Source organism: Erythrolamprus reginae, chromosome Z (genome assembly GCF_031021105.1).
Source record: "Erythrolamprus reginae isolate rEryReg1 chromosome Z, rEryReg1.hap1, whole genome shotgun sequence".
Taxonomy (NCBI): Eukaryota; Metazoa; Chordata; class Lepidosauria; order Squamata; family Dipsadidae; genus Erythrolamprus; species Erythrolamprus reginae.
In genome coordinates, this window is record NC_091963.1 from 127,272,910 (window position 1) to 127,297,289 (window position 24,380).

At 41.8% G+C, this 24,380-nt stretch overlaps 1 protein-coding gene across 1 annotated transcript; it reads left to right on the forward strand.

The window, feature by feature from the left end:
• Nucleotides 1-1,445: 1,445 nt before the first annotated feature.
• Nucleotides 1,446-22,660, forward strand: LOC139152948 (membrane-associated tyrosine- and threonine-specific cdc2-inhibitory kinase-like). Its single transcript, XM_070726406.1, has 8 exons — nucleotides 1,446-1,675; nucleotides 8,568-8,929; nucleotides 10,153-10,643; nucleotides 10,821-10,927; nucleotides 11,105-11,277; nucleotides 13,416-13,672; nucleotides 20,961-21,038; nucleotides 21,925-22,660. Exons 2-8 carry the CDS (start codon nucleotides 8,570-8,572, stop codon nucleotides 22,139-22,141), a joined length of 1,683 nt encoding a protein of 560 aa, XP_070582507.1. The 5' UTR covers nucleotides 1,446-1,675; nucleotides 8,568-8,569; the 3' UTR covers nucleotides 22,142-22,660.
• Nucleotides 22,661-24,380: the final 1,720 nt, after the last annotated feature.

Sequence of the window (24,380 nt, forward strand, 5' to 3'; positions counted from 1 at the left end):
ATATTATTAGCTTACATTAAAGAATATTGCCATCAAAATTTGAACCATTAGCATTTTCAGCTTCAGAGATATTTAAATGATTGGAAAAGATGATTAAATCTTAATAAAATCAATAAGCCCATAATTAGTTTTTATACATACTGTTTATTAATTAATTATTTTTATATGCACATTTTTAAAAGGAATTGGAGACCCTTATTTTCTCTAAACAATACGAAACCGTATTTTCAAACCGTATGTTCAATCGTCTGATTCTCAGAGACTACTTGGAATAAATTTCTGCAGTTTTCTTGGCAAAGTTTTTTCAGAAATGGTTTGCCATTGCCTTCTTCTTAAGGGTGAGGAGGGGGAAATGACTGGCCCAAGTCAACTAGCTAGTTTATGACATCTCCAGGCTTCTACCCTAATGACAATAACCACTACGTACAGTATATCAAACTGGCACTCAAGCTGGTTCCAACTACTTGATCAAGTTTTAGATTAATTAGTTTTAACTTTAAAATTGGATTTAAGGTATTTTTATTGTTTTTTACATGTTGTAAGCAGTGAGTCCTCAGAGAGGGCAGGCATATAAATCAAATCAATCAATCAATCAAATAAATAAATTTTAACAGTTGTTAATTGCTCTATTTCTTTTTCATACACATAAACTCAGTCTAAGATCTATACCACAGATTGATTATTTATTTAATTAATTTTTTATGCCGCCCTTCTTTTTAGACTCAGGGCAGCTCACAACACGTTAGCAATAGCACTTCTTAACAGAGCCAGCATATTGCCCCTCCTCCGGGTCATTTTTTACCCATCTCGGAAGAATGGAAGGTTGAGTCAACACTGGTATTTGAACCGCTGACCTGCAAATCTAGCAGTCAGCTTTAGGGCCCTATAGTACTGCACTCTACCCATTGCGCAACCTTAAAATAATATATTTTTAAAAATAAATACCTGCAATTTAAAAAATTGATAGTACAATCCCAAATCCCATTGATACTTTTTTCATGGTATTAAAATTTTTACTGACGAAATAAGGCTCTTCTGAAACGAATAGAGAGCCTAACGCTCAAACAGAGCCAAGACGTCGATCGTTTTATTTGAAGTTTCACCACAGACAACTTGAACATAGCAGACATTTGTCTTTTAACTGCTGTATTTATGCCGAAACACCACACTTTGGGCTCTTTTGCCGCCACCCTGTGATGATCCTGAGTTTTGCAGCAGACTATAAAAACTATAAATACAGAACGGCGTCGCCTGAGAATATAATAAAATTTCAGAAAACGGAGGAGGGGAAGAGAGACAGGCGAATCTGAGGACCACAGCAGGGGGCATTATAAAATAGGGATTCAGTTACCACGCGCGCGGGCAGCTCTCTGGTGGTTCCCTCCTCACCCCCCTGCCCCTTTTTTACGTATGCGTCGCTATTATGACGTATATGCGTCGCTATTATGACGTAGGCGGAAATGGGCGAGGCGGTTTGAAAATTTTGGCGCGAGTGCGGAGCGTTGGGTTCCCTTCGGAGAAGCTTGGCGCGCTCCTCCGAGGAGGTGGTGGCAGTGGTTACGGGGGACCGAGGGGAGAAAAACCGGGATTGCTGCGTCTGGAAGCTCACGGAGAATCCGAGTTTTTCTTCTTTCGCGACTCCGAGGTGATTGGGACGGAGAAAGAGTTTAATTAGGTATGGAGAATCCCCGAAGCTTTTCCGAGAGGGAAGAGAGGTGGTTGGTGTAACTGACTAAGCTGTTGAGGAAAGGACGATGATATAGTCTGTCGCTGTGGCTGTGAAGGGGAGTAAAGCAGGTTGGCGAAATGATTAAATTAAAAGAAAAAAAGCGAAACCTTAGGAGAGGGGACGGAAGGCACTCTGGTACCCTTATGCACGCCCCTTACTGACCTCTTAGGAATCCGGAGAGGTCAACAGTGGATAGTCTAAGGGTAAAGTTTTTGGGTTTGGTGATGATACTATAGAGTCTGGTAGTGAGTTCCATGCATCAACTATTTCCTGCAGTCAGGTTTAGAGTGGTTTACTTTGAGTTTGTATCTGTTGTGTGCTCGTGTGTTGTTGTGGTAGAAGCTGAAGTAGTCGTTGACAGGAAGGACGTTGGAGCAGATGATTTTATGGGATATGCTTAGGTCGTGTTTCTAAGCTTTCTAAACCTAGGATTGTAAGTCTACGTGGGTAGCGTAGAGAAGAGCCCTGCTGCCTCAAAATTTAGGCTTCGTTAGCATTTTAAAGGGCGTTTTAGTACATTTTGGAGGGGAGTGTATAGATACGTATGTATGTGTGTGTGTGTGTGTGTGTGTCTGGAAACAATGTTTTCCATTGTTGAAACTTCCCATGCAATCAATGTATTATTGACTTATCGCATACTGCATGTATGTATGTATTATTTGTATGTATATATGTATTATTTGTAACATTTTTGCTGATAATGAAAAGGAAGGAATATGTATTATTTGTTTCTACACTACTGTATATTAAAAAAATTAATAGGAAAGTGAACGAAAGAATAAGGGCACAATCTGAGATTAGTTGGGGGAAAGATTAGAAGTAATGTGAGAAAATATTATTTTACTGAAAGAGTAGTAATGCTTGGAACAAACTTCCAGCAGACGTGGTTGGTAAATCCACAGTAACTAAGTTTAAACATGCCTGGAATAAACGTAGAATCCATCCTAAGATAAAACACAGCAAATAGTATAAGGACCGACTGGATGGACCATGAGGTCTTTTTCTGTTCTCAATCTTCTATGTTTCTATGTTCCTAGAAAGACTTGCTGCTGCAATCCCCACCCCTCAAGTGAAGGTGTATTCTCTCCCAAATTCAGAGAATTGTTCTTCAGCTCCATGTACACTTGGTTTTGTGAGTTTTGAGGCAATACTCAGTTTCAAATGTCCCCTTGGTCAAGGAAATCCATAAGTAGCTTTGGGTCAAATAATCATTCCAATCTTTCTCTCCAGGTTGTTTGTTTGTTTTTTGGGTTTTTTTAAATCAAAATGGGTGGAAGTAATAGTGGTGTATTTTTGAACTCCTAGAGGGAAAAAAAGGACAGAATAAATGGGAAATAAATGCAGCTTATCAGCCCTATCTATATAAAAAATGCCACTCCAATAAGGTGTTTTTTCAATTTCCATTGTCTCTTTTAAGTACAGCCACAATCAGGCTAACTCCAGATGACAAGAACTGGAGACTTACTCCAGCTTAGGAATTCAACTTACAACATAGGTTATATTATCTATGTTTTCCCTTCTATGTTAAACCTTTTCAATTTGGTGTCATTCAGATTGCTGGACAACATGGACTCGATGGGCTTTGGCCTGATTCAGCATGCCTCTTCTTATGTTCTTATGTACCCAGCAGAAATTCTTTATGTTTTAGCAGATGCCAGCATTTGCTTGACTTTGTGAAACTTTGAAACTGAACTGTGGTTGTTGTAGTATTTGTAGTATTTGTATGGGAAGCTACTAGAAAGTACTAGAGTTGTTGGTTAAATTGGAAAATCATTCATGAAAGAGGCAATGGCCAACCACTTTTGAACTACATGTATTTAGTGAAACTGCATGATTCATTTATTATTACTTAGATTTGTATGCCGCCCCTCTCCGAAGACTCATATTCTCAAGTCATCAAGAGTTAAGCTCACCTGAAGTGTAACTTTGCCTTTATGTAATGCCACAAATTATAAGTGCAATTATCTTCCCAAAGAAATTTATAATCTAGATTTAGAATAATAGGAATATTAGAAGAAGAAAAGACAAATTAAGAATGGCTAGTGGAAAATAGATACATTTCAGTTTTGTTTATTTATCTTTAATCACATTTGTTTGGGATTAGATTAAGATTTCTTGGAATATAGCTTTGAGAAGGGACTTGTTGAAAAGGTGACTCAATAAAGATTCACATAATACATTGTGCCATAGATTAGCCAATCATATTTTAATTAAGCCAATGTTTTTAGTTTTGATAGTGTTGTGCAAACCCACAACACAATTTGAATTTGTTAAGTAAAATCAAAATTAACCATGGCACAATAGGTTGTGTGAATATAGCAAGAGACATTGGAAAGACATGATGGGTAGAATCATGTGAAAAAGCAGAAAAAATTCAAAATCTTAATACTAATAAATTAGGATTGGAGAAACAAATGATTTGGGTTTTTTTCATTTGATGTGTTCTCAGTGAAAAAGTGGATCCTTTCTCGGGGTGTGTTAGATAAAATGTTTGAGGTTTTTTTCAAGGGGAATAAATAATTTATTGAGTGAATGATTTCCCCATTCTTTATTTATTTAATTTTCAAACAGGGTACGCAGCTCTTATGCATTGGAATTCAGTTTTATATGCATTAGAATTTTGTAAAACAATTCAGACTTTAAAAAGTAATCCATGCTCATAGAATAAGTTGATGTTCTGAAAAAAAAAATCTATAGGCCACATCCCATAAGTGAATTAGTCATGTGGCCTAGAGGGGCGGTCTCCAACCTTACAGTTCAATGGAGTGGCAGTGGTGAGGGAGAGGGTATGGTTTCATGCACGCACCTCCTGCTTTCACAAATGCAGCTTCACATTCACCCACCATTTCTGCAATCCGGTTCCAAAAGTGCCAAAGATCAATGTTGGGAACCCCTGGGCTAGAGTACAAAGAAAGCCATTGAATTAACTTTAGTATAGGTAGAACCCAATGAACATTGAATTTTTGTTACCCAATAAACTTATACCTCAAATCTTGTAATGGTATGTAGAAAAGACCCTGGAAACTTGGACAAAGAGATACCACCTATAGAACGATGTGATAAGAGAGAACATAACTCAGCTGGATAGTTGACAGAGCAAGAGGCTCGGAAGAAAGCCCTTCCTAGCTTCTTGGGCTATAAAGACAGTAAGAGATTTATATTTTCAGACTTGTAAGATTTTGTTAATATTATACAATATCTTGAAATAAAGTAGAACTGGTTTACTGTATCTGCTCATGTTTCCTGTCTGATCTACCTGGAAAAGTGGACAAATATTTTTGGAAGATTTCCATCACAATGTCTTGGCATACGTTGGCAGAACAGGAAGTATCAGGAAAGGAACTTTGGAGACAGGCATTGCTTCAGTAAACATGCAATTTTCTTCTCAGTGCTGAGATCCTCCTATCCACACCTGATAGTCAAGAAAACTGGCTTGGCAGATAATCACAGTACACATTTGAATATACAAGTATTTATTTAATTGTTTTAAATTTGTCTACAGTGTAGACCAGTGATTTTCAACCTTTTTTGAGCCGCGGCACATTTTTTACATTTACAAAACCATGGGGCACATTGAGTTTTGGGGGGGGGAGGCTAAAAAAATATTGGACAAAAAAATTCTCTCTCTTCCTCCCTTTCGCTCTATTTCTCTGTCCCTCTTTCTCTCCCTTCCTCTTTTTTTCTCTCTCTCCATCCCTTTCTTTCTCTCTTCCTTCTTTCCTCTTTTTTGCTCTCTTTCTCTCTCCCTCCCTCTATGTCTTTCTCTCTCCCACCTTCCTTCCCTCCCTCTCTTTCTCTTTCTTTCTTTCTTTCTCTCTTTTGCTTTCTTTCTCTCTTGTTCTCTTTCTCTCTCTCTTTCTCTCTCTTGCTTGCTTTCTCTCTTGTTTGCTTTCTCTTTCTCTCTCTTTCTTTCTCTCTCTCTCTCTTGTTTTCTTTCTCTGAGCTTCGCGGCACACCTGACCATGTCTCACGGCACACTGGTTGAAAAACACTGGTGTAGACAAATTCACTTCCACAAATCAATTATTTGGACATGAATAAAACCTATCTGTCAATGGGAAAGAGACCATATCAAGGAAAGGGTTGTCATTTTAGCAACCTGAGAAGCTGTTTAAGTAAAGCCTAAACAAGGACATGAAATAAACTAAGGAGAAGGTGAAATGTGAAGAGGGAATCAAGAGTGAAATCAAATTGTAACCCCAATTTAAAGTTGGTTTACATAAGCTCTGGTTTTGGATATTTACCCCCAAAATATTTCAGGTATTTGTTTCCTCTCGGTATAAGGTTGAAGGAACAACTGTAGAACAGTATCGGAAATAGCAGAACAAATGAAGAATTGCTGGAAGGGGAGAAATTTAGAACATGGCGATTTATCAGGGAGAGGCTAGCTAAAAGGTTAGTGAAGAAGTAATTTGAAATAGTCTCTGAACAAATAAAAATTAAGAGAGGACCATTCTTTAGGTTGTAGGTTTGTTCAGTTTAAAAAGAAAAGGAGAAAGAGTACACTATAGTGTGGAAAATCTATAGCCAGATCTATTGTGTCTAAGTCAACGAATAACAGACTGGAGTACAAGCAACAGGATTAGTATAAAATATTTTTAAAGGAGAATTTACGTAATTCCGATCTGCTTCAGATTTGTAGTTCCGTTAGAAAAATATTCCTATTAACTCAACTGCTTTTTTCAAATATCTCTTTTAATGCCTACAACAGCTTTGTAAATTTTTATTTTACTCCAGGTGGAGTCCAGTGATCATATTATCTAAAAATGCTTGTTGGATCATTTTTATAACATTTGATAACATATTTTGGTCAAACCTGTTAGAATATTTTGGTGAGATTTGCTCCACTGTATGTAGAACAGAACCAGCTTCATAACCCCATTTGAAGCCCTACTCTTAGTCTGATGCTCTGAGCACTATAAAAATGTAGTTTGTGTCTTTTAAATAAAACATTATACACAATTATGGTTTGCCATGTTGGATAAAAGAGCATATATAGTGAACTCTGTAACATATATCCTTAAATAAAAGTAAAGCTAAAAAAGTCCCTGTGGATTTTATGTTGCCAACTATATCAGGATATTCATCTCCATTTCCAGACCACTGAACCAACATTGTCTGAAGACATTTCTGCAGTCATGTGGGCTATGTGACATTACGGAACACTGTTACCTTCCCACCAAAGTGGTTCCTATTTATTTTGCATTTGCATGCTTTCAAACTGTTAGTTGTCAAGAGTTGGGACATGGACAAGCTCACTCCATCTCCTGGCACTTGGGTTTCTAACCTGGACTGTTGTCTTTCCTGCCAAAAGTCCAATGTCTTAACCACTGAGTTGCCATGCTGCCCATTACCCTTAGAAACATAGAAACATAGAAGTCTGACGGCAGAAAAAGACCTCATGGTCCATCTAGTCTGCCCTTATACTATTTTCTGTATTTTATCTTAGGATGGATATATGTTTATCCCAGGCATGTTTAAATTCAGTTACTGTGGATTTATCTACCACATCTGCTGGAAGTTTGTTCCAAGGATCTACTACTCTTTCAGTAAAATAATATTTTCTCATGTTGCTTTTGATCTTTCCCCCAACTAACTTCAGATTGTGTCCCCTTGTTCTTGTGTTCACTTTCCTAGGGGACACAATCTGAAGTTAGTTGGGGGAAAGATCAAAAGCAACATGAGAAAATATTATTTTACTGAAAGAGTAGTAGACTCTTAACTAATCCCCTTAACCCTTAACTAATCCCCACTATTTTCAGTACAACTTATTGCCAAAAATCATATATGATTACTTCTATTATTTTAAAAAGTACCTTATAATTGATCATGTAAGCAAGAAACTGGTGGAATAAATCAATACTTTGAAACTTTTATATTATTCAAACTGTTCCATTTATTCCTTTTTGAATTTATACTTCTACTGACAGTTGTGCTTTGAGTGCCTCTAGAAATTATATTTGTCAGTTTCATTTGAATGTCACGTGTCTTATCAGGAATCACTAAGACATTTCATGGCTGTTATTGATGGATCCTGAACACCTGCAGCAGATGAAATCCATCTTACCTGAAATACTCTTCAAATGGCCAAGATTTGGAAATAGCACACCACAAGGCATTGATTTTCTCAGATGGAAATCTAGTGCTAATGGAAAAGCATGATTGTTACTAAGGCTTTTAGTTGATAAGAGTTTTTTAAAGGACAAAATAAAGAAAATCTTACTGCAAAAAGAACTGAAAATATTGAAATTATTAATATCAAATTAAAAGTTGTTTCCAGAATTGTAAGCTAGAAATAAAGAAGCATTTTGGGCCATAATAGCAGTAGAAGTCTCTCAGCTGGTAATGTAATACTGTATATGCTACTACTTTATTCCTTCTATTTAGCCATTTAAGTGCATCTAACTAAGAAAGAAATAAACAAAGCAGACAGATGCATAGCTAATAAGCTTTATAGGTTTGGCTATTTATATTAGTTCTATGAATTTCATAGTTTTGTTAAATATATTTATGTACATTCATACAAATTAAGGTGAAAAATGTAAGGATGGTTATTACATTTTATTGGTTGTTTTTTTACTTATGGTCACTGGCTATAAATTTGTCTCTCTCTAATATGCTGTTACATTGTATGAAAAAATGGTTTAAACTCAGTACATGTCATGATCTATTTTATTCCAGTTAGATTAAATATGATGAATAGTTTGTGACCATACTTAAATTCAGTTTTTACGGCTGATGTACCTGAAGGAAAAGCCTAGCACTAAAGCGATGCTTTCTGGGTTAAGCTATAAAGGAAGATATTGCAAAATCTTAATGATCTACTTCTTACTTTCAGATATGCCGGTGGCTCTTGACTGTTCAGATGCTGAGTCTCAATTGAGCCATACTCCTCTGCCAGTGCCTGCCTTCTTTAAAGAAGCAGAATACAGTTTTTCCGTCAAAAAGACCCGCCGACAACTTCCTCCACCGCCACGCCACAAGTGCACATTAAGTGTGAGCCGAATATTCTCTGACCGCCGTCTGCAGCAGACTTGGAGCAAGCTCAAGCCACGTAGTGTTTCCTTCCGTGGCTTGCAAAAACAGAAATTGCCTCTACATAGTCATCTGTATGATATCTCTAAAAAAGAATCGTTTTTCAAGCAATGTTTTCAGAAACTCATCTATTTGGGAGGAGGATCTTTTGGGAAAGTATATAAGGTAAGGGGGTCATCAAGTAATGATTAGTGGTGATAGGATTACAGAAATTAATGGAGACTATATTGATGGGTGGCAGTGGGGACAGCTAAATGGAAATTTCACATTCTGCAGATCTCTGGTGACTGGAAGAAAAGTATTGGGATGATACTCCACTTGCAAACCTCTTTGAAGCATGTGTCAGACAACCTGAAGAAACAAATTGGACTTTTGTTTAGACAGCAGATAATTTCCTATATTTAAGTATAACTTGTGTAATTATTTAAAAGTACCTCTTGTAGAAATTTTTGCATTTCAGATGACAGTATTTTAAATACAGTGATACCTCGTCTTACAAACGCCTCTTCATACAAACTTTTCGCGATACAAACCCAGGGTTTAAGATTTTTTTGCCTTTTCTTACAAACTATTTTCACCTTACAAACCCACCGCCGCCGCTGGGATGCCCCGCCTCTGGACTGTCGTTGCCAGCGAAGCTCCCCACCTCCGGACTCTCGTGTTTTTGTGATGCTGCAGGGGAATCCCAGCAGTGCAAAAACTTCGCTGGCAATGGACATCCGGAGGTGGGGTTTCCCAGAGAGGGGAGCCTCAGTAAAATCGTAGCATCGCAAAAACACAGAGGTCCGGAGGTGGGGTTTCGAGGACTTTGGTGTTTTTGTGATGCTGCGATTTCACTGATGCTCCCTTCCCTGGGAAACCCCACCTCTGGATTTCCGTTGCCAGTGAAGTGCTCGTTTTTGTGATGCTGGGATTCCCTTGCTGGGATTCTCCTGCAGCATCACAAAAGCACAGAAGTCCGGAGGTGGGATTTCCCATGGAGGGGAGCCTCAGGGGAATCTCAGCAGTGCAAAAACAGGCGCTTCGGCTGGCAAAAGGGGTGAATTTTGGGCTTGCACGCATTAATCGCTTTTCCATTGATTCCTATGAGAAACATTGTTTCGTCTTACAAACTTTTCACCTTAAGAACCTCGTCCCGGAACCAATTAAGTTTGTAAGACGAGGTATCACTGTATGTGATTTAATTTTGTCTACCTTAGTAATTAGAACAAATAGAACATTTATTTGCAGTCTAATTACAAGGTATAAACACCACTTGTCAGAGAAACTTACTGTTCTTGGCACAAAATAATTCTACTCCTCATTTGGATGTTGGGATAATCAGATATGATTCTTAATTTAAAGCATTTTTGTGAACTGTCCAGGTTGTTCACTCTTCTCTCTTGTAGGTACGGTCTCGTGAAGATGGTCAGTTGTATGCAGTGAAGCGTTCTGTGGGGCTTTTCCGGGGCGAGGCTGACAGGCAGCGCAAACTGGCTGAGGTGCGCAAGCATGAGTGTGTGGGGCATCATCCCAACTGTGTGAGCTTTGTACAGGCTTGGGAAGAGTGTGGTCAACTCTACATACAGACAGAGTTATGCCTAGGCACTCTGTTGCAGTACTGCGAGGAGCATGGCCCTCTGTCTGAATGGCAAGTTCAGATCTTCCTCTGGGATATACTTCAAGGACTGCGCCATTTACATGGTCATAACCTTCTACACATGGATATCAAGCCAGCTAACATCTTTCTATCATCTACCAATGTCTGCAAGTTGGGTGACTTTGGCGTAATGCTGGAGTTGGACTCTGGGGATCTGAAAGATGCTCAAGAAGGGGATCCACGCTACATGGCTCCAGAACTGCTCCGTGGGGAATACACCAAGGCTGCTGATGTCTTCAGGTGCGGAATGTGATGAGAAGATGGTAGTAGATTTTCTGGTGCTAGGAATGGCCATTTTTGCATAGCGTTTGCTCCTTTGCCTCAAATGTTGCTAACTATGGGTATTAAAAAGGAGTGATATGGTTTAATAGTGCTGCTTGCTTCAGTTGCTTGATCTATGTCTTTCTGTCTTCCCAGTCTTGGCATAACTATTCTAGAAATTGCCTGTAATATGGAGCTCCCCAATGGAGGTAAAGGCTGGCAGCAACTTCGACAGGGTTATTTGCCCTCTGAATTCACTGCAGGTGAGCAGCAGCAAAGGGGATATCTCTATGTGTAATATCTACAGTGCAAGAATTCTGCAATATTAAGAAGCAGGCAAAATGAAAAGCAAAAAGATCAAGTGAAGAATCTGCTGAAATGTAAAATTCAGCATGCCACACAATTAAAGATAGATGACTGAATTTTCCTATCCACTTCAGGTCTCTCGGTTGAGCTACAAGAACTTCTAATTGCCATGTTGGAACCCAATCATCTTCTCCGGCCGTCAGTGGAGATGTTGCTTAATTCTAGTCCCATGAAGAAAACTCAGAGGTGGCGAAAACTTGTGTTGTTAGCATATTCTGGGATCCAGCATGGTACCTTCATCTATAAGGTACTCATGAATTTAGCCAAATATTGTTTATGGTCCAAATTCTACAGCAACCTTTAACCACATACTCTGGTGATTTTTCATTTTTATATATGTTTGCTTGAAAATTGGTTAAACAACCTTTTAAAAATAAATATTCCATAGGTCTGCCAGAACATTCTTTTAACTATAGTCATGATGTCTATACAGTTATTCCTCGTCTTACGAACACCCCTTCATACGAACTTTTCGTGATATGAACCCGGGGTTTACGATTTATTTGCCTTGTCTTAAGAACCATTTTTGTTTTATGAACCCAAGCCCGGGTGCATGGGCTCTTGTACTGTGTGTGCACTCTCTGACTGCCACAGGGATTCCCCTACCTTGTGACTCACTGCCGGGATTTCCCATTTGATTATAGCCCCTGACGGGATTCCGCAGAAGGAGGGGAAAGCCGCGCCTAAACCTGGAGCCCACTTAGGAGCCACTAAACTGCTCGGAGAAGAAGCCGCAGCCACCACCACTGCTGCAGCCACCGCTATGGGAGGAGCCGTGCCGGGCTTCAAAGTTTGCAGAAGTTTCTGCACCTTCTCTGCGGCCAGGAGGCTCAGCAGGGAAGGAGGCCATGTTTGGGTGCCGGAGTCTGGGCCCCCTCGCGCCCCTGGCCTCCGGCCACTGCCCCTGCCCATCCCTCTCTTCGGCTTTCTTCTCCTCTGCCCCCCACCTTGGGGCACGGCTCCTCCCGCAGCAGTGGCTGCAGCGGGGGTGGCGGCTTCTCCGGCTGCTAGTGAGGATCCTGGAGGGCAGCTTCAAGCAGCCCTCTCGCAGCCCCTTCGCTGGGAGTGCTTTCGTCCAGGGCTTTCAGCGAAGGGGCTGCAGGAGAGGCGGGGCAGGCGTTCCTGGAGCGCTCGGAGAAAGCGCTCTCGCAGCCGCTTCGCTGGGAGCGCTTTCGTCCAGGGCTGTCAGCGAAGGGGCTGCAGGAGAGGTGGGGCAGGCGTTCCCGAAGCGCTCGGAGAAAGTGCTCTCACAGCTGGTTCGCTGGGAACGCTTTCTCCGAGCGCTTTGGGAACGCCCGCCCCGTCTGTCTTAGAGCCCCTTTGCTGGGAGCGCTTTCGTCCAGGGCGGTCAGTGAAGGGGCTGCAGGAGAGACGGGGCAGGTGTTCCCAAAGCGCTCGGAGGAAGCGCTCTCAGCCGCTTCGCTAGGAGTGCTTTCGCCCAGGGCTGTGAGCGAAGGGGCTGTGAGGGGCGGGGCAGGCGTTCCTGAAGCACTCGGCGGAAGCGCTCCCAGCAAAGCGGCTGAGAGAGCGCTTTCTCCGAGCACTTCAGGAATGCCTGCCCTGCCTCTCCTGCAGCCCCTTCGCTGACAGCCCTGGACGAAAGCGCTCCCAGCGAAGGGGCTCCGAGAGGAGCGGGACAGGTGTTCCCGAAGCACTCAGAGAAAACCCTCTTCCAGCCTCTTTGCTGGGAGTGCTTTCGCCGAGCTAGCCCCTTCGCTGACAGCCCTGACACTGAGCTCCCAAACCATGCAGGGGGCCTCCCCAGCTGCCCCTCTGCTCCAGCCCCGCCCTCCCAAAGGCTGGAGTTGCCACGTCCGGGCGGATTCCATCCCTCTGGCCAGGACAAGAGGATAGTGGCGGCGGCAGTTTCTGTTTGAGAAGCAGCAGCAGCAGTCCCGGGTATGTCATGTCCACCCGTCCACCAGCCCCGCCACCCCCCTGTCCCCGAACAAGGATCCAAATGCGAGCAGTAAAGGGCAAAAGAGGTGAATTTTGGGCTTGCATGCATTATTCGCTTTTCCATTGATTCCTATGGGAAACATTGTTTCATCTTACGAACTTTTCACCTTACGAACTTTGTCGCGGAACCAATTACGTTCGCAAGACGAGGTATTACTGTACTTGTTATTAACATGTTACTTTTACTTGTGATTGAATGAAACTGAATTGGTTCTATTTCTCTTTGAATTCTTGTGGATGTTTTGGTACATATTAGTTCAAAATTCATTGATTTGTATCAAACGTTTATTATTTAATGCTAGAACCAGTTCTGGGTCCAGTTTTACTGTAAAATTTAGGAGATTCTGTATTTCATGGTTGTTTTCTTTATAGTGTGTCTGCTGATCTCTTTCTCGGAGTTTGATCTTTTCCTTTTGCTCATTCCAGACTCTCCTCGGGTTCATGCAATGGCTTTGGGGAATTCTTTTCAGTCCAGCTAAACGGTTGCTCTTTTGGCATAAGGCTGTTCCAGTCACACCACCACATTCACCCTTTTTTCCTCCCCTGGAAAACAGCAGTCTCTCCAGTGACTGGGGTGAAGATGAAGATGATAAAGAGGCTGTTGGCAAGGATGTACTTGAGGTTTTAGAGCTAAGTAAACAAGATAATCACACGTGCCCTGTGGAGCTGCAGACCTTGGATAAGTAAGTTAAAAAGAGGCATATTCTTTTTTCTACCTATCTCAAAATGTGGCTGAAGTAGAAAGTGAACATGGCCTGCATCAGAATATATTAAAAATAGTGGTAAACGAATCCTAGGTTTAAGGTCAGTGAAGTGCTTGCCTAATTTGAAAAACAAATAAGCTCAAATCTCAAAAATCCATTGCAAAAAAATCCTTTCTGATACTGAATTAGTAACATGAAGTAAAGTTCATTCACTCATTCTTTTTTAGAATTTCTTAATTCCCTAACACTTCAACTGCATGCAGTAAACTTATTTCTGGTTTTAGCAATCTCTAAAACCCAAAATGGAAGATTAGGCTTGTTAAAAGCACTTGAAGAAGCATTTTGTAAAGAGCCCTACCAAATTTTATGGATGGAGTATAACTGACAATCAAGGTATAGCTTCAAACTGATAGCACCAAATTTCTGAGAGGGAAACTGCCTCACGATTCCAAACAGTAGTATCCTCCAATGCTTTTCATAATGATTCAACCCAAGCCTGAAGGCAATTTATGAAATTAGTAAACTTATCCAATTCTCCTGTGCGCTGCTTGGAGAGTCCAAGCACGGGAGATTAAATTCTGTCGTTGCTGAGGGACCAAGTTAAAATTAAATGTGACAATATCTCTTCTGTTCCACCACTTCTGACCTGCTTCAGTTCTTTTAACTCATCAAGATAAGGGACGTATAAATTTTTTCTCCTCAGTTTCTTAACACAACAAAAGTTCTTGGACTTTGGCTGTCAGCAGTGTCAGATATGAGCAGCAATAGGTGTCCCTGACCTGAGGGCTATACTCTGTTAATTACGATCAGCTGTGAGGCTCTGGGAGTGGCTTGCTTCCTGGCTATCTTCATTGATGAGGGGTCTGACAAGCAACAGTGAGTGCCAGATTGGAGTCCCTGCCCTCCATGAGCTATACTCTAGCATTGTTGAAGCCAGCCACAGTTCCTGCCCTCAGGAGTATTAATGTTTATTCTCTCAGCTCTTCCTGCTGATGGGGCCAGGGCGGGGGCTGCAGAGAGAGATCAGGTCATTTGCAACCATCATTTTGCACACAAAAGTTTCACGCTGGAACAAATGGCCAATGTTTGTAATTACAGCTTCTAAACATTGTTTGCTGGCTGGCTGAATGAGGGGAAGAGTCTCGCTATTGCAATCGCCATTTTCACCTCAGAACATTGGTATTTTCTCAGCAGCTCCAAGTTTACAGCCTTGGGGGGGGGGTTTGTTGCAAAGAGGCATTTTTCTAGCGGTGTGTCGGTCCCCAGGGCTCTGAGTGATAAGCGCCACCTTTTATATTTATATTATGAGGCTCTTCAGGAGTCCCTGTCCCTTGTAATATTCCCTTTGCCTAACTATCTCCTCGATCAACAGCTCACATTAGAAAAACATCTCTCAGCTGTGGCGAGGGGGGCGTTTGCCCAGGTTCGCCTGGTGCACCAGTTGCGGCCCTATCTGGACCGGGACTCACTGCTCACAGTCACTCATGCCCTCATCACCTCGAGGTTCGACTACTGTAATGCTCTCTACATGGGGCTACCCTTGAAAAGTGTTCGGAAACTTCAGATCGTGCAGAATGCAGCTGCGAGAGCAGTCATGGGCTTACCTAGGTATGCCCATGTTTCTCCATCACTCCGCAGTCTGCATTGGCTGCCGATCAGTTTCCGGTCACAATTCAAAGTGTTGGTTATGACCTTTAAAGCCCTTCATGGCACTGGACCAGAATATCTCCGAGACCGCCTACTGCCGCACGAATCCCAGCAACCGATTAGGTCCCACAGAGTGGGCCTTCTCCGGGTCCCGTCAACTAAACAATGTCGGTTGGCGGGCCCCAGGGGAAGAGCCTTCTCTGTGGCGGCACCGGCCCTCTGGAACCAACTCCCCCCGGAGATTAGGATTGCCCCTACTCTTCCTGCCTTCCGTAAACTCCTTAAAACCCACCTTTGTCGTCAGGCATGGGGGAATTGAAACATCTCCCCCTGGGCATGTTTAATTTATATATGGTATGCGTGTGTGTATGTCTGTTAGTATATGGGGTCTTTTAAATCTTTAAACTTTTTAAAAATTGTTGGATTATTTATGATTTGTTGTTACATGTTGTGAGCCGCCCCGAGTCTTCGGAGAGGGGCGGCATACAAATCGAATAAATAATAATAATAATAATAATATCTCAAATTCGGACTAAGCTACAGGACAATATTCTTAGGGGTATTACTCCTTTGGTTTAGGTGCAAGCATTGGTGTGGACCAGAACCCTCGCTGTATTGGGATTCATCCAGAATGAAGGTCCTCATGGCTTCTAGATCTTCTACATCTGCAGGAGATGTTTATTTATTTATTAAACATATTTATATGCTACCCAACTCCTGAAGGACTCTTGCATCTACCTCAGCTGGTGATAAGATGGAAGGGGTCCCATTCAAGGGAATTCTTGCTAAAATTGTCCCTTGTAAAATTGTGCACCCCCTCCTCAAGAAGCCTTCCCTAGACCCAGCCGTGCTTAATACCTACCGTCCAGTCTCCAACCTTCCCTTCATGGGGAAGGTTGTTGAGAAGGTGGTGGCGCTCCAACTCCAGCGGTCCTTGGAAGAAGCTGATTATCTAGGCCCTCAACAGTCAAGATTCAGGCCCGGCTACAGCACGGAAATTGCTTTGGTCGCGTTGATGGATGATCTGGCAGGCCCAGGACAGGGGCTTGTCTTCTGTCCTGGTGCTTCTTCACCTCAGCGGCTTTTGATACCATCGACCATGGTATCCTTCTGCGCCGGCTGGAGGGTTTGGGAGTGGGAGGCACTGTTCTTCAGTGGTTCTCCTAGATTAGATTAGATTTATTGGATTTATATGCCGCCCCTCTCCGCAAACTCGGGGCGGCTCCTACCTCTCCAGTCGGTCGCAGTTGGTGTTAGTGGGGGGTCAGAGGTCGACCTCTAGGTTTCTCCCTTGTGGGGTTCCTCGGGTCGGTCCTCTCCCCCCTGCTATTTAATATCTACATGAAACTGCTGGGTGAGATCATCCAGGGGCATGGGGTGAGGTATCATCAGTATGCTGATGATACCCAGTTATACATCTCCACCCCATGTCCAGTCAGCGAAGCAGTGGAAGTGATGTGCCGGTGCCTGGAGGCTGTTGGGGTCTGGATGGGTGTCTACAAGCTCAAACTCAACCCGGACAAGACTGAGTGGCTGTGGGTTTTGCCTCCCAAGGACAATTCTATCTGTCCTTCCATTACCCTGGGGGGGGGATTACTGCCCCCCTCAAAGAGGATCCGCAACTTGAGTGTCCTCCTCGATCCACAGCTGACATTGGAACTGTTGTGAGCCACCCCGAGTCTACGGAGAGGTGCGGCATACAAATTTAATAAATAAATAAACATCATCTTTCAGCTGTGGCGAGGAGGGTGTTTGCACAGGTTTGCCTGGTGCACCATTTGCGGCCCTATTTGGACAGGGAGTCACTGCTCACAGCCGTTCACACCCTCATCACCTCGAGATTCGATTACTGCAACGCTCTCTACATGGGACTACCTTTGAAAAGTGTTCGGAAACTTCAGATCGTGCAGAATGCAGCTGCGAGAGCAATCATGGGCTTTCCCAAATATGCCCATGTTACACCAACACTCCATGGCTTGGATTGGCTGCCGATCAGTTTCCGATCACAACTCAGTGTTGGTAATGACCTATAAAGCCCTATGTCGGATCATCTTCTGCCGCACAAATCCCAGCAGCCGATAAGCTCCCACAGAGTTGGCCTTCTCCGGGTCCCGTCGACTAAACAATGTGGTCTGGCGGGCCCCAGGGGAAGAGCCTTCTCTGTGGCGGCCCCAGCCCTCTGGAATCAACTCCCCCCAGAGGTCAGAACTGCCCCCAACCTCCTTGCCTTTCGTAAATTGTTCAAGACCCACCTATATCGCCTGCTGGGGTGAATTGAGACATCTCCCGTGGGCTTATATAGTTTATGTATCGTATGCTTGTGTTGTATGATTTTTAAATGATAGGTTTTTAGATAATTTTTAATATTAGATTTGTTACATTGTATACTGTTATTATTATTGTTGTGAGTTGCCCCGAGTGCGCAGAGGGGCGGCATACAAATCTTATAAAACTATAAACTTTAGGAAGCCTTTGCAGGTGTTATGGCTTAATTAGCTGATTAGAGTGGGACACTTTGCGCCTTTTCACAATATTCTGAGATTGCGGATTTGGAGTTTTTATGAGCTGTACACCATAAGCATCACAATTATGACAAATCATGGCTTGAGCTATCTTGCTTTGCATGTAATGAGTCTCTCATATTAGTTTCACCTTTTACGTTGCATTACTGAAATAAATGAACTTTTGCACGATATTCTAATTTTTTGAGTTTTTCCTGAATATAAGGCTAAATTAACAGCTGATTTGGGAACAGCAGACACTCCAGCACCCTCATTGTTTGGGTTTTACCCTGCGGGAGGCCTATTCTCTGCACCAATAGAGGAGAAGGGTATTATTCCTGCTTCCAAAATTTTTGTAGACACTGTTCAAAAGCTATTTATTTATTTATTTATTTTATTTATTCGATTTTTTTAATGCCGCCCTTTTCCTTAGACTCAGGGCGGCTTACAACATGTTAGCAATAGCACTTTATAACAAAGCCAGCATATTGCCCCCACAATCCGGGTCCTCATTTTACCCACCTCGGAAGGATGGAAGGCTGAGTCAACCTTCAGCCGGTGATGAGATTTGAACCGCTGACCTACAGATCTACAGTCAACTTTAGTGGCCTACAGAACTGCACTCTACCTGCTGCGCCACCTCGGCTCATATGGTTGCAGCGGGCCTCTATCTCAGCCCCTTCTTCTTATGCTCTTTTCTAGAAGGACAGAACAGGTTTATACACCTAGAGCTTGTATGATGAGGGAGGAGCAAATGATTAACACAGCCTACTTGTTCATACATGTTGTGCATCATTGTATGCGTTGGCCTGAATTCCCCACCCATTCTCCAACATATCTTTGGGTCAATTTGGGCGGAGCATGTCTCCGGATTAATGAATGTTCAGGTGGATTGGTTAAGCAACTCTACCATAGACCACTCAAAATGGTGCCTGCACCTGGACATATCTCAATCGCTAGTCCAGAGATTCGGCCATGCCACAGTTAACTTTTTGCAACCAAGGCCAACACCTACCTGCCAGTTTCCCCCTGGGGTGGTGGTGAGGGAAAGGGACCAATGCTCTCTCCAGTCCCTGGCCTCTAGGACTGTTGTATGCATTTCCCCCTCTTCGTTTCATCCAGAGGGTGATTCAAAAGATCCTGATGGAGAGGGTGGAGGTTCTCATCGCTCCCTATTGGCCCTTGGATTGTGGATCTGATGGACATTTCAATACCCTACCTACCTACCCCTGGAAGATTCCTGACCACATGATTTCCCTCTCCCAAGGGGCCATACTCCATTGAGAGCTTCAATGGTTACAACTAGCCCTATGACACTTGAGGGAGATATCCTGAGGCAGGAGCAATTCTCCAGGGATCTAATAAGAATCATCCAGGCATCCACAAACCACGTTTACAATGCATCGTGGAAGGCCTATTGCAAATTCTGCTCACAATCTGGCTTTAATCGTTTAGCCATCTATCCACCAGGTGCTAGAGTTCCTGCAGGAAGTGTTTGTTCAGGGAGTAGCACCCAATATGCTATGCAAGCAGGTGGCAGCATTATCAGCCATCATGCATGTTGATAATCTACAGTCCCTGTCCCATCAACCACAGGTTCATGGTTTCTTAAAGGGGGCAACGAATTTGAGACCAGGTAATCCATCACTATCCCTCCTGGTATCTTGCCTTGGTATTTCAGACACTAATCTCTCTTTGAGCTGTTGAGATCAATCAGTCTATGGTACTTGTCTTTCAAAACTGCCTTCTTGGTCGATATCACCTCGGCCAGGAGAATATCCAAATTGGTGGCCCTTTTGATATGCCAGGATTTGTGTGTCTTTCATAACAATAGGGCTATCCTCCGCCTGGATCCCTCCTTCCTCCTGAAGGAAAAATTCTGATTCCTTCAGGTCCAGGAAGTTTTTCCTACAGTTTTTTGCTCCAATCCAAAACATTGATTGGAATATCAGTGGCATAAGTTAGATGTTAGGAGGGCTCTCCAGTTATATCTAAAAAGGATTTTCTCATTTAGAAAGACTGAGGTGTTACTTGTCTCATTTCGGCCTGAATCTAGAGGGCAGAAAGTATCCCCCCTCAATAGGCATATGGATTAAGGCATGCATTGTCACGTCTTATGAAAGTCAGGTGAAATCACGGCCTGGTCACTTGACAGCTCACTTGACCAGAAGTGTGGCCACTTCAGCTGCATGGGCCACACGGGCATCCGGAAGAAATTTGCAGAGCAGTAACATAGTCAACACCATCGCCATTTGTGTAACACTATAAATTGGACTAGTTTGGTTCAGCTGAGGCATTCTTTGGGTGTCAAGTCCTCCAAAATGTTTGTTCCACCTCCAATACCCTGGACTTAGTTGCTCCCACCCATGGGACATAAGCTTTGGTATATCTCCTATCCAAGCAGCGCACAGGAGAAGGAATATTGGCTTACCTGAACGTTCTATGTGCACTGTGGAGACTGAGCCCCGTCCTGGTTTGGTCCAGGGTTAGACTTTGATTGATTGACGCTCATCTCATACTGATTGTCTTCACTCTCTACACTGTGGTAAAAGAACTGATACAGATCAGAGCCGATGGAACAAAAGATACACGACGTTTAATTTTAACTCAGTCCCTTAGCAATGACAATTTAATCTCCCATACTTGGATTCTCCAGCACACATAGAAGAATGTTCAGGTAAGCCAATGTTTCTTCTGTTTTTCATATGGGAATGTATTGCTCTTCTGATATTTTCTCGTTATTAGGAAATGTTTGTAGCTTATGAAATGCTGTAATTATTTAAGTATTTTTTTAAAAAAAAAACCATCTAAAATACTCATTCAGCTTTTCAACAAAATTTCATCTTTTTTTAATTGCCCTATCAAAAAAATAATTATCCCCTAATATTTAAAATTATTTCTGGCTAAGAATTCACCTTTTGGGGAAATTATTTGTTTTTTCTTGAAGGACAGAACAGGCCTGTACACCTAGAAGTTGTATGATGAATGAAAGGGAGAAGTGGAGCAAATAACTAACATAACCTACTTGTTCAAACATGTTGTGCATCATTTATTATATGTGTTGTCTAAATTCTCACCCATTCTCTGGTGGTAAAACCTCCTATTTACTTTTCTTCCAGACAACCTAGTTCCCTTCTGTTTACCATATGCCCATTTGCAGGAAGCACCTCCACGCCAGAGGCTGCTTTCAGGAAAAGGTGAGATGTTACTGAAGCAATTACTATAAAGAAATATTTGTTTTCATATGTAACCAGATATACAGTGTTCCCTCGATTTTCGCGGGTTTGAACTTCGCGAATAGCCTATACCATGGTTTTTCAAAAAATATTAATTAAAAAATACTTCGCGGTTTTTTTTCCTATACCACGGTTTTTCCCACCCAATGACGTCATATGTCATCGCCAAATTAATAATTTTTGCAAATAAATAACAAAAAAATGATTATTGTTAATAAATAATTATGTTTATAAATATCAGGATCACTAAGTGTCTTATTCAATGGTGAATACCAGTAATAATGGTGAGTAAATGGTTGTTAAGGGAATGGGAAATGGTAATTTAGGGGTTTAAAGTGTTAAAAGAAGGCTTGTGATACTGTCCATAGCCAAAAATGGTGTATTTACTTCCGCATCCCTACTTCGCGGAGATTCGACTTTCGCGGGCGGTCTCGGAACGCATCCCCAGCGGAAATCGAGGGAATACTGTAATCTGGTTTGTCTTGATTTACAGGGTTGTACAAATGTAATATTCAGTAAGGTCCTGTCATTTAACTTAGGCTTATTGTGTCTAAATTCAGTAACTAAACTTCTGGAGACTTTTGCACAGTCACCTGCAAACTGAAGACACAAAACAATATTTAGAATGCTTGATGGCTTAGCCAGGCAGCAACTGTAGCACTGGCCTAATACTTTAGTTGCATGTTTCCAGCTCTTCAGTAAAAGATAAGAACATTGTATTTTGAAGCTTAATACTTTCCCAAGACTCTTAGACTAGAAAGAGATGCTGAATACTTTAGTTTCTTTCTTGCCAAGTTGTGAGGTTTCCATATTTTCTTACATTTTAACTTTTTTTTTTTATTCATAGGTCTTTTCCACTCCAGGAAAGTCCCAACCTTAGTTGCATTGGTCTGAACTCCCCATGCAGCAGCCCCACTTCATCAAACATGTTATCTGCAAATACATCACAGCACAGATTAACATATGATGAAACAGAAGATAAATGGGAATCGGTTTCATCTCAATGCCTAAATCAGTGCTCTCCCTTTGAGCCAAAAAATTTGCTAAGCTTATTTGAGGATTAGGTGGCACCTGAACAAAAAATGTAACAGTTGATGTGGGAACTACATTTTCTGGCTTGCTTAGACCCTTTATTTGGAACTTTTTTTCTTTAGCATGTTAGAGGTCAATATGGTACTCATAGATACCTACGATTCTCAGAGGGCTTAAGTTTTGTCAGTTCTGGACTAGCAAAGGAAAGGCAAGTTTTTATGGATGCTTTGCTTTGTGCATATGTTATCTACTGGAGTTATATATGTTTTTGACATATTTCTGCTTTATTTGATGTTTTGCTGGCAATCAGTAGAAAGCAGATCATAATCTCACCACTTACGGGTAAAAGCGTTATTTCATACAAATTTTAGAATTTAATACCTTTTGTACGCATTTCTCTTTTAAGCTTTATCTCCTTCCTCTTTGTCCCAAAGATTTTTTGTAATTTGTAGAATTGGACTCTGAGTTTGGGAGCTTAATAATCTTTCATTCTGAGATTTTACAAATGTGGTAACTATAAGTCATGATATTAAAAGCATTCAAAATTTCCATTAACTGGTTTGTTTCCTTTTTTAAAAACATGACTATAAAGTAAAACTCCATTAAGAAAAAAAAGATTTAAAGGAGATGTTATTTAAAGCCAAGTATAATAGATGATGAGGGAAGCTATTTGAATTTCTTGTTTAATGGAAGGAAACCTTGAAAATACAGACTTTTAGAGAAGTCATTGTAAATTGTACACATTATTAGCTGCCCATATTTATTGTGTGTCTCTAGGTTTCAGGATTTTCCAGTCAGATTAAATGAGACGCCCTATTCTTACTAGGTAGAGATAAAAGTGACTGGTGATTGATTTAAAATGTGCTCTTCTGGAAATATATTTATTCTACTTTAATGAGCTTCAATTAAGATATAAGTAGGATACATGTATTCTCATTCTCTAATATCCAACTGGGGGCCTACTGATGAATATATGTGCATCATTCAGTTAACAACAAAAAAATCTGTACAGTATCAGCATGAAATTTGCCACTAGTTACCAATTCCTGTCTCAGTTTTATGGCATCTGTTCTGCCTCGTAGAAACATTGCCTGCAACCAGATTGTCCCTCCCCACTTCTTCCTGTGGTGCCTTGGGTGGCTGCTATATTTCCTACTAGCAGATATGCTGAAGAGAAATTATAGCCACAGAAATCAGCTGCTTTGGTGTGAGGTACTGCATACATAAAATCAAAGCAGTCCCATTCCCATCTATAAGCCGACTACAGTGATACCTCGTCTTACAAACGCCTCGTCATACAAACTTTTCGAGATACAAACGGGGTTTAAGATTTTTTTGCGTCTTCTTACAAACTATTTTCACCTTACAAACCCACTGCTGCCGCTGGGATGCCCCGCCTCCGGACTTCCGTTGCCAGCGAAGCACCCGTTTTTGCGCTGCTGGGATTCCACTGAGGCTCCCCTCCATGGGAAACCCCACCTCCGGACTTCCGTGTTTTTGTGATGCTGCAGGGGAATCCCAGCAGTGCAAAAACGGGCGCTTCACTAGCAACAGAAGTCCGGAGGTGGGGTTTCCCAGTGAGGGGAACCTCAGTGAAATCGCAGCATCGCAAAAACACAGAGGTCCAGAGGTGGGGTTTCGAGGCAAAAGGGGTGAATTTTGGGCTTGCACGCATTAATCGCTTTTCCATTGATTCCTATGGGAAATTTTGTTTCGTCTTACAAACTTTTCACCTTAAGAACCTCGTCCCGGAACCAATTAAGTTTGTAAGACAACGTATCACTGTATATTGTATTTTATTGTAACCCAAACCAAAGTTAAGAAGACTTTTCTTCATTTTTTTAAAATAGGCAAAACATATGGACTTCCAGATAGTCCTATGCTGTTTAACCAGCCGGGGGCGGGGGTGTTACATTGATGCTATCATTCTTTATTATGTGATTTCAGCCTGGCACTAACTTGGTAAAAATGATAAGGTAAAGCATTGCTAACTGAGCAGTCTAATCTAGTCCTGCAAACCACCAGCACAGTGCTTCTGTATCCTGCTTTTTTTTACAGAGATAACAGAATGGAAGCAGGCAATGTTGACCAGAAAAGAAGAAACAGGAGATACCCAAATAGCATGAAATATGCAATAAGTATCTTGTGGTTTCCATCAGTACTGACAACCTGATTTTAACCTCTAAAACAATAAACGACAAAGTATAATAGGTTTTATACTTTGTGGCTCCTATTTGTAAATCTCTCTCTCTTTTTTTTACATAGACAAAA